This window comes from Nicotiana sylvestris, chromosome 9, assembly GCF_000393655.2.
Source record: "Nicotiana sylvestris chromosome 9, ASM39365v2, whole genome shotgun sequence".
Classification (NCBI taxonomy): Eukaryota; Viridiplantae; Streptophyta; class Magnoliopsida; order Solanales; family Solanaceae; genus Nicotiana; species Nicotiana sylvestris.
This window is the reverse complement of record NC_091065.1, coordinates 187,483,268-187,494,211: the sequence shown is the minus strand read 5'-3', so window position 1 is coordinate 187,494,211 and position 10,944 is coordinate 187,483,268. Positions and strand designations below refer to the sequence as shown.

The following is a 10,944-nucleotide window of genomic DNA, read 5'->3' as shown; positions in this document are numbered from 1 at the left end:
GTGCAGACCCAGGTTATTCGGCTCAGCCCTATCATCCTTGAGGCGAGGCGATTCTCTAGAGACTTTGAGGTATATCTGCCGCGTCCGCAGACCGAGGAGTCCCTCTCCATTCTCTCTAGTAGTTGTAGCCCTTCTGTATTTACTTTGATCTAGACATTCTGGAGTTAAAGCACTGTTTAGTATTCATAGCTTGTGATTTCATGAAATTTCGGGTTTTGGAAAGTTGTTCAGTTTTTGAGATCTTGTATTAGTATATGCTGAGCGACATCTTAAACGCTTCTATATTTGTTTATCTTCAGTTTTATTAGTTTTTCCGCATTTGTTTTCTCTTTCCGCAATTGTTAGGCTTACCTAGTCGTAGAGACTAGGTGCCGTCACGACAGTTCACGGAGGGCGAACTTGGGTCGTGACAAAATCAAATAAATATTCGTGCTAAAAAAATTCAATTCAATACTAGGAATGAAAATAGTATTGAATATATATATATTTGCATTGGTTTAGATAGTGAAAATGCATAACTTACTTTTAATATTATTTAGTCATGTAATTAATACTTAGTACTTATTAGTGGCACTTATTTTAGCATCAGATTAAGTTTATTTTTGTTATGGCTTATTAATTAGATATATTTATTTTATGCAATTTTTTGAGTATTTTAGTATAATCATGACTCATCTCATATTATTTTGTATTATTTTATTGGGTAACATCTTATATAGTTTTATCCTACTACAACCTAAGAAATATTAGAGCACAAATTATACATTTTATGCTATGAGGATTTTGTCGGAAAAACCATGAAAAACTCGAGAAAAACCAAGATTGAAAACCCCGACTTTTGATGGTTTGTTTTGGTTTATAGATTTAATAATCCGAGACAATTGATTTGGTTTGGTAATTGAAAAATCTGAACCAATCCGGCCTATGTACACCCTACACTACTATTTTTTCTTTTTTATTATTGTTGTGTTTATGTGTTCCTTGAGCTGAGGATCAATTGAAAATAATCTTTCAACCTTCACACTGTAAGGGTAAGGTCTGCATACACACTACTCTCCTCGGACCTCACTATGTGGGGTTGCACGGGATATATTGTTGTCGTATATTTTCTGTTCTAGATTTGGACTAAGCAGAAATTGCTCATTTCATTGTTAATTATTTTATCCTTCCTACTTGTATCATAGTTACTAGCTAGCATAAGCTACCAGATATAATTCTTAATAATAATTTCTTAGTACATAGAAAATATAAGAATAAAAAGATATATATATATATATATATGTTCAAGGAATAGTATTATTGTCTTTTCAGAAAGACAGGAGTGATATCTGCAATTTCTTAAATTCAAGGGGATGTGTTTGAAACATTACAAAAGGTAGGGGAGTTAGCTATTATAATTTCTTTAGTTAATATTTGAAAGAATGAAATAGTGTTTCTTATCTGATGATTAGTCAGACCATTTCTAATGTGATGGTGTGTGTTTTCAGTAGTTCTTAAATAGTGGTTCGAAAATAGTTTAACTTAACTTAATGATACGTTTCTATAACTAAACAAATATTGGGGTATGTTTAAGAGTGCCGAGTCTTAAAAGTCTTATAATCACACAAATATTGTATAATATTTAACATCACAAATTTCAAAAGTTTTTCTTGATTTTTTAACCTTCATGCCCATCAATTTGTCAAATAAATTGAAATGGATGGAGTATTATAACAGTTCATTGAAAAAGATAAAAATTTAAAGATCAATTGACTTCACGGTTACATTTTTTTTATCACTCCTCTAAAAGGATAATATTTAGGAACTAACTAATGTATCCTTCATCTCAGTTTTTCAGTTAAATTTTGTGACACAAATATCCTAAATTGTCTTGAAATTAAGATTTTTAGTTCAAATTTTCAGAACAAACTAAGTACTGAATAATCCCTAAATAGCCTTAAGAATGGTTGTTTGTGCACTTTTCCGGGAATGATTACATTGTAAAAATAGCACGGTATAGCCAGTTTTCGGACTAATCATTCAAGAATAGCCAGCGTTTACGAAGTCAATGAAAAATAGCCATTATTTTGCTGCAACAAAGACCGGTCCAGCATAATATACTGGAGTTCGGTGCACATGTGTATGAACTCTAGCATATTATGCTGGACTGATATACTTTGCTGACTCCAGTATAATATACTGGAGACTGGAGCACCGGCGCTCCAAACTCCAGTATATTATACTGGACAATTATACTTGCTGAAACTCCAGTATATTATGCTGGAGTTCTAGTGTACTTATGCTGGAACTCCATCATATTATGCTGGAGTTCCAGCATACTTATGCTGGAACTCCAGTATAATATACTGGCGTATTTTTCGGGTTTTGAACAGTGTTTTCGCTCAAATTTATCTTTACATGAAAAGTAGCTAAATTTCGATTACTTTTGAAACTGAGCTATTTTTAAACGACCAGTTGTAAAACTGGCTATTTTTTAATTTCTCCCGATTACATTTGCTGTTGAAGTCCATGGGCTGAACCAGTATATATGTTGAGCCCTGACCCAAGTGAATTAAAGCCTATTGATGTGTCATTCATAGGTCCCAAATTAGAAGAATTAACTCAAATTGTCGCTCATCCGACCATTTAAATTAAAAATAACCGATAGATATATGATATATGCATAATTTATGTATTACATGTGTATAATTAATGCATAATTTATGTATATGGCTAGAAAAATTAAACAATGAATATGGACGGCTATTTGTGTAAAGATCCCAAATTTGGAAAAAAATGACACAATATAGCTACTATCAAAATAATAGCCGAATATATATATATTTTTTGTATATTTTATATAAATTTTATACACTTTTTCGGCTGTCAAATATAAATACTTTCTAACGCGGGCTAAAAGTGAAAAAAGCCCATTAAATTTTCCAAGTTTTACCTGTTTAGCACTAGCAATGTTCCTATACAATATTTTACTAACTTAACTTTCAGTTAAACAAAATAGAAAATAATACATGACCTAATTAAATTTAGGAAAAATTTCATATTAGAACAACTGAGCTCCCTATTTTTCAATTTTATAGCCCATATTTTAATTTATAACCAACTAGCCAAAAAATAATAGGCTAAGATTCAACATTCAACTCCAATAGGTTCTCAAAATTACTATTTAATTTTTAAAAAAGATTCCTCAAGCTTTTAAATTAATTTCCAAATCAGTAACTGTGACTCAAATATTAGTTCAACAAACCAAATTCATTTGGGTGGTGAAATTAGACTTTTAACAAGCTTAAATATGTGGATTTAAATTTTGATTTGATTTTGTGAGAAATTTGGAGTGGGTGTTATTTAGACTTGTTAGAAATAGTATAAGGAGGTTGTATATAAAATTTGAAGTCATTTAATGGAGATTTGGACTGGTTTTGAACAAGAATTGCAACTGAAAATCGTGGAAGAAGTTCGTCTATAGACGCTTGTATAAAGGTGTATAAAAGTGTATAATAGTGTATAAGATGTGTTTCTACACTCATATACACTGTTATACAAGATTATACATAATTATACACAAAACTGACTTCGTCTTCTTCCTTGTGTCTTTTATGAAATTTAACTCAAATCTTGCTCAAATCTACTCCAAATCACTTCAAATTTAAATTTTGAACTCCTTTTGATATTTTCAATCAATTAGAACAACACTCAATCCAAACAACTAACATATTTAAAAAAAAAAACATTTTCGAAAGTAAAGTTTTGAATGGTCTTCATTGGTGGACTTTTACTCTTCAATTTTCTTACATTGCAAGCAGGTGACACAAGAGGAGAAGCAGAAAATACACGGCCCCTTGAAGCATATGTAGAAGACGTGAGAAGAAGAGAGACTGAAAACAATGATTGTGAGAACACATATTTAACTCCATAACTTTTAGAAGCAATGGTTGTAAGAACACAGATTTTGAATTTGCTAGTGCTTTCAAAATATGTACAATGTGAGCTAAGTCGGATAAAACTTAAAAACATGGGCTATTTTTTGTTACGGTGTAAAGTCATGTGTATTTTCTTATAATTCTTTCTTAAATTTAGGCCAAATACATAGATAGCCCCTTAATGTTGTTCTACTTCATAAACAGCCCATACATAGATAACTGAAATTTTAAGCTCTATGGAATTATGTCAAAGATTTTCTTCTGCTTTTGCAAGTTATCTTTTTCACAAGTTTTTTAGTTGTTCTATTTTTTATGGAAGAAAACGAAATATTCTTAGGCTCTTAGCTCTATTCCTGAGTATGTGCTTTTACAAGCAGTAAAGAATAATATTAACTTTAAAAAATGTAAGATTAATAGATGGAGAATGTAAGTCAACATCAGCTACCATATATTATGTGAACAATTACAAAAGATACCTACAAAAAGTTTTTAAAAAATTCCAATCTTGAAAGTGGAAGAATTACAAAGAATGCAAAAAAATAGGGGCTAGTAATAAAAAATACAGGGAAAATTTCATGGAAAATGTGCAAAGATAGCCTTCACATTACTTCAATCTACATTGCTTCTACTATGTGTTTCAACTGGTTTTCATCATACAGAATTTCTTCACACTCAAGGGATCAACAGAAGAAGTTAATTTCAACTTCTGCACAAAGATAAGGTCATGACCAAATCAATGAATAAATAGATTTCTCATTGCACTACTCTATCCGCGAAGCAACAACAACAATCGCCTCAAACCCAAACAAGTTGAGATCGGCTATATGAGTCACTGACCATGTCCACCATTTAAATTCATTTCAAGCCAACATTATAATAATCTGCCCCTTTCTACGATCAACTTTCCTTCCGTGTATGGATAGCAAAGATATTTTCGACTACAGTTGGTAATAGAAAAGGACTTACTTAGTGCTAGAATTCCCAAGTGTAAGCTCCAGATCATCGGTCAGACACTCCTCGTGAATTCTTTCTCCTTCCCATGGCTTTACTAATCCCTTCATATTGCTGCCAAATGCAAACTCAGCTGAAATAGCATCCGACATTGGTACATCAGCTGTTTGGTCGATACCTGCTCCAATTGCTGGAGAACATACCCCGCTTTGCCCTGGTGTCCACATCCGAGACCCTCCATTCGATAGTGGCTCCCTAAAACCAAATGGATTTGGTGATACAAGGCTAAATGTCGGAGATGAAGGCTCATCTTGTGGAGTTTGAACACCGGAAAGCCAACCTGAATCTAGTGGTGTTTGACAACCAGGACTAGCTGGAGTAGAGGATGGCAAGAAAGCATAGTTTTGTCGTATCCACGTTGAATTGGCTTTGGGATCATCTCTCATCCGAGGAGTATGAGCTGTAGGAGAGCTCAAAGGTGGAGTAACGGGCGCACTTATAGAGCTCCCGGGAATGTACAAATGGTGGGGAAATTTGGACGAAGAAGGCGATGATCCAGATGAGAGATTCTTAAGCCAAGGAATTAGTGAGTTCGGATCAGTATTATTTTGGGCATTTGCGATATAATGGGATGAGACTGGGCTAGGGAAAGACGACGAAGCAGGGCTTGGATTATATGAGGCACCTGGACTTGGTTGGTAAGATGAGCAGGGACTTACAGATGCTGAATAACATATATTATCCATGCGTTGTACTGGCTTGCATCCCTGGAAAATAGAAGAATCGATAAAAAAGGATAATCACAAAAAAAATTGACAATAAATCTGCAACCAGAACTATGCAATGTCACCGTCCCTCAAAGATGTCAAACATTCAAGTTTGAGATGCAGCATAAAGCCATAAACAAGTTGTTACTTGGTGCAAAGCAATAAGGCAGACCTGAATGCGCTGATAATTTCCAAGTCATTGATTAAAATATCAAATCAAACAAAGCAACCAAAGCACGAACACTCATTTCGCACACTACTTGTACCTTGACCACTCATCTCTATCATTGTTCATAAAAATATAGATGTGTCCACACAGAAGCAGAGACATCACTTAACATACAAATCATATCATGAATGTGGAGCCACCTATATTTTGGTTCTTATGAATGTAGCAATTTGCTTTGTTGTTAATAGAAAACTTCTGCAACACAGTGAGTCAGTGACTAATTAACTTAAGTCTCCATATACAAAGACAAAGTGAAAACATGAGACAGATTGTGAGCGGACCATCATCATCGCTAAGAACTGTTCAATGGACTAGTTCATTGATCTAATAACTAGCAGATAAGTTATTAACTTTTGATAGTATGTTCATTGCATGGCTAGAACGTCATTTTGAGACCATTTCTGCTATGTGTTGATCAGCGTCACAGTAAAAACCTACGGCATGAGAAATGAAAGGAGATCAACACTCTAATGAATTGGTAACCATTTGCATGGATTAACCAAAAATTACTAACCAAATAGTCACTAGTAGGATGAAAGTTGAAACTCAGCTCTGCAATAATTTTCAGTCGCATATATGCATAAAATTTCAGAAATTCACCTAAATCTGAAATTCATTTTCAGAGTCTTTCAAGTAAAATCACCTAAATGTTTTATAAGGATGAAGCTGGGCTCAGCAATAAGGTTGCTTCTTTTTTCTCTTTCTTTAGTTTTCCTCCTCTTACACTTGTTTTCAAGAAAATCACCTAACAAAGCTGACCCCAGCCTGATATTTTAAAATTGTTTAGTAACCCCTAGTGGAGCCTTGGCGTAACCGGTAAAGTTGTTGTCATGTGACCATGAAGTCACGGGTTCGAGCCATGGAAATAGCCTCTTGCAGAAATGCAGGGTAAGACTGCATACAATATGCCCTTGTGGTTCGACCCTTCCCTGAACCCCACGCATAGCGGTAACTTAGTGTACCACACTGCCCTTTTTTTAGTAACCCCTAGTATTCTAACTCAGTCCACTGATGACAATTATCCAACTTTCAATTTTTACATCTTAGGCTCCAAATGCATCACCAAAAATCTGAAAACCTTTTGACATCAAATGGCCAACTAAACTTTCATCCACAGCAATAATGATATATGTCATTGGTCCCCCCCCCCCCCAAACCCAACATTGACCAAAGACTCAGAATCATGACAGCCATATCCCTACATATTAATGATAAAAGTACCAAACATACCCAAAAGAAGGTTGGACATAACCCACACCCATATACCATAAAAGGGCAAAAGAATGATGGCACTATCAATAATGTCAACACCATCATTATAATTTACACTCTCTTAGTGGGCGTTTGGGCATAGGAATTGTGAAATTTCGGATAAAAGTGAATTTTTTTTAAGTGAAAATAATATTTAAAAATTTAGAGTTAGTGTTTAGAAATGAATATAATTTGGAGCCGTTTTTGAATTTTTGTGCGTGATTTGAAGTGAAAATTTTGAAAAACAATTTTTTGGAGTTTTTCAAATTCAAGTGAAATATGAAATTTTCATGACCAAACACTAATTTTGAGAAAAATGGATTTGTTTTGAGAAAAAGTGATTGTTTTTAGTGAAAATAGCACGGCTAGCTAGTTTTCGGACTGGTAATTGAAAAATAGCTAGCGTTTGCAAAGTCAATAAAAAATAGCCATTATTTTGCTGCAACACGAAAATAACAACATCCGAGTAATAATCCCACTGCTGCAACACGAAAAGTTCCAACATAATATACTGGAGATTGGAACATCTGTGTATGAACTTCTAGCATATTATACTGGACCAGTATATTATACTGGAACTCCAGTATATTATGTTGGAACTCCACTATATTATAGTGGAACTCCAGTATATTATGCTGGAATAATTTTCCGGATTATGAACAGCATTTTCGTTCAGATTTATCTTCACGTGAAAAGTGGTTAAAATTCGATTACTTTTGAAACTGTGGCTATTTTTCAATTACCACTTGTAAATTTGACTATTTTTGAATTTCTTCCTAAATTTTATGGCCAAATGGGCCTCCCCCAACAACAGCTCTTCTGCTATCCAATCCAAAATTAGTTTTGCCACACGCTCTAACAGCCTCAAAGCTATTTTATTTTTTCTTTTTTGTGAAAGAGAATCCAAAGATTTTGATATCTACTTTCCTCTTATATTATAATCATACATTATCAACTTTATAACAAACTACAACATAAAGTATAATAAATGACACCCTCAACATTTCAAGAACATATAAGGCCCACAAATTGACAACCAATCCACACCACCGCAAAAGAAAGTATTGAATCCCATGCTTGACTTTAGGTGAGCAAGTTGTATTACCCCGGGAATCTCGGAAAAAGGCAATAACCAAATTTAATACACAAAAGATTAGAAACTGATTTATTAAGTTATATAAGCGGACAATATAAAGAATAAACACAATTTAATATGTTATAATAAGTTATTACTATGCTAATAGTATGCTCATTTTCAAAGTTACTAATGAACATTTATTATGAAAATTTATATGTAATTAGCTTATTGTGTCATATTTCACTCTCATTAGTCATTATGGAAAATAAACTCTTACTACCTTTACTTCATTTTAAGTGACCGTGTTTGATTCGACAGATAATTTAACAAAGAAATAACAAAGAAAGTAAGATTTTTAAAATTTGTGATCTTACACCTAATATAATATGTATACTTATAAGATTTTTAAAACGTATGATTTTAAACGTGTAACATTTGTAGGCTATTAGAACTTATCATTAAGTGTAAAATAGAAAATCTAAGAGCCCGTTTGGATATAAGAATTTTTTACTTTTTTCGAATTTTTTTTACTTTTTTTCGAAATCAATATTTGGCCATAAAATTTCAAATTTTGAAAATTCAAAAATCTCCAAAAAGTTGTTTTTGAAATTTTTTCGCTGATCACTCACAAAACTTCAAAAACAACCCAAAATTATATTCATGTCCAAACACAGCTCTAATTTTCAAATATCATTTTCGGAATTATATTTCAAAACTTGTTGTCTTAAAACCCAAAATTATATTTGAAATTTTATTTTCATTTTTTTTTTTCGTATTTTACAATTCTTATGTCCAAACACCCACTAAATTTTTTATCCTTAAGTGGTTGACCTTTAAAATTTCTAAAATGCCCTTAAAATGAAGTAAAGAGAATCTGCTCGAGTAAAAGAGACACAGGAAATGCAGTAAATTACTAGGAATCAATAAGGACTTAACAAAATGACTGAATTAGCCTTCTATTAATAAGCAAAAGAATTGGACAAGTGACAAAACTCAAGTATCAGCAGGGACATTCATGTCAAATTATCATCTGTGTGAAATGTTCAGAAAATCTCAGACCATGGATTACTTACACAAACACAGAGAATATAACAGATTTTGTCTTTACAATTTTTTTATTTTTTATTTTTTCTTGTTCTGATATAGAAAAAAACATGAAAATTTGAGCTTCAGAACAAACATATAAATTCGTGCGACTATAAATTATTTCAATAAGAGTAAAATTTGAATTTTAAAAATAAATTGATTCTAAATATACAAAAATGTGTATTTTTTTTTTGTACAGATTAGAAAGGAAAAATATGGTGAATATTTACCTTTTTGTAAGTGGTGCCATCTTCTTCAACAATCCAACCAGCTTCATTACACAGAGCTTTCAACACCTCATTATTATCACAGTGTTTTGGGAGCTTAAAATTACCATACATTCTAAGTCCGGCGAAGATCTTCGCCGCGATCGCCCTTCGCCGTCGTTCTCTCCGTTTGTTGTTCTCTCTCTCTTTCCATGAAGGAAGTCTCGTGCCGGACGTCATTTACGACGCCTGTGAACCGGTTGCTCTGCTGTAAACCGGTATCGAACCGGACTGAAAGTGTTCCGAGCCGGAACCGGTTTGGTTCAGGATCGGGCTTATGGAAATGGAAGTTGAAATAATTGAAAGAGGAGGGAGAAGTAAATACGGAACCGTGATTCGAATATGCCACTGAGTGATGATGAAATTACGATAATGCCACTAGAGGTTTGTTTATAGCTAACAAGTCCTGGAAACGTGGGTGTGCACGTGCTTAGTCTTGAAGTGGGTGGGGTAGCTGATAGGAAGCATGGTATTTACTACGACGTCGTTTAATTTTGGCGGGACCACATGGCACTATTGTATTACTATAAAACTCGGTTTCATTTTACGCGGTATTTACTTAATAAGAACTTTTATAGTAACAATAAAAAATTTTAAAGTTTTTAAAACTCAAATTTTGTGACATATTTAAGACTATAAATTCTAAAAATAAACTCTATACCGAGTCACACTATATCACATGTGGAAACGGAGAATGTAACTATTAACAACAACGATTAAAAAATTCATAATCGTCGATTAATCGAGCTTTATATATTATGGTACAAACTTCAATCTCTTACAAATCGAATCGTCTTTGAGAAGACATTTTCAAAAAATTTACAAGAATATTCATTAGATGTTACTACAAGATATTGGTATTCGCTGTCAGAGTGTTCATGGTTCAATTTGGTTTATAGCCCGTTTGGCCAAGCTGCAAAAATCAGCTTATTTTGAGAAGTGTGTTTTTTCAAAAGTGCTTTTCTCAAAAGTACTTTTGGTGAGAAGCAGTTTGTGTTTGGCTAATTAGTTTGAAAAGCACTTCTGAGTAGCAATTAGTGTTTGGCCAAGCTTTAAAAAACTGTTTCTAAGTGTATTTTTCTCAAAAGTGCTTCTCAAAAAAGTGCTTTTGGAGAGAAACTATTTTTCCCTGCTTCTCCAAAACTGCTTCTGCTTCTCCTCAAAAGCACTTTTTTTCCTCCCAGAAGCTTGACCAAACACCTCAAATTGAGGCCAAAAGTGCTTTTGGCAAAAAAAAGTACTTTTGGCCAAAAATAAGCTTGGCCAAACAGGCTATTAGATTACACCAAAATCAAAATTAAATCAATTAGTTTCTGTTTTCTCAATTTGGTGTTTTTGGTTTGTTTAATTTATTTATTTATTTTGGCCGATGAAATACAAATTCATGATAATTTTTCTC

The 10,944-nt window shown here is 33.2% G+C and overlaps 1 protein-coding gene across 1 annotated transcript; it reads right to left on the bottom strand.

Moving 5' to 3' along the window:
* Positions 1-4,344: 4,344 nt before the first annotated feature.
* LOC104233689 (BES1/BZR1 homolog protein 4-like) lies at positions 4,345-9,832 on the bottom strand. Its single transcript, XM_009787124.2, has 2 exons — positions 9,510-9,832; positions 4,345-5,635 (listed from the first exon to the last, which is right to left on the bottom strand). The coding sequence occupies exons 1-2, from the start codon at positions 9,723-9,725 to the stop codon at positions 4,880-4,882; spliced, it is 972 nt and encodes a 323-aa protein (XP_009785426.1). The 5' UTR covers positions 9,726-9,832; the 3' UTR covers positions 4,345-4,879.
* Positions 9,833-10,944: the final 1,112 nt, after the last annotated feature.

What these genes read in the sequence shown, in the direction of transcription:
- LOC104233689 (XM_009787124.2), bottom strand. Translation starts at nt 9,725, where the DNA reads ATGACGTCCGGCACGAGACTTCCTTCATGGAAAGAGAGAGAGAACAAC. An exon ending in ATGGCACCACTTACAAAAAG is followed by an intron (nt 5,636 to 9,509) that starts GTAAATATTCAC and finishes TCTATTTTCCAG; the next exon opens with GGATGCAAGCCAGTACAACG.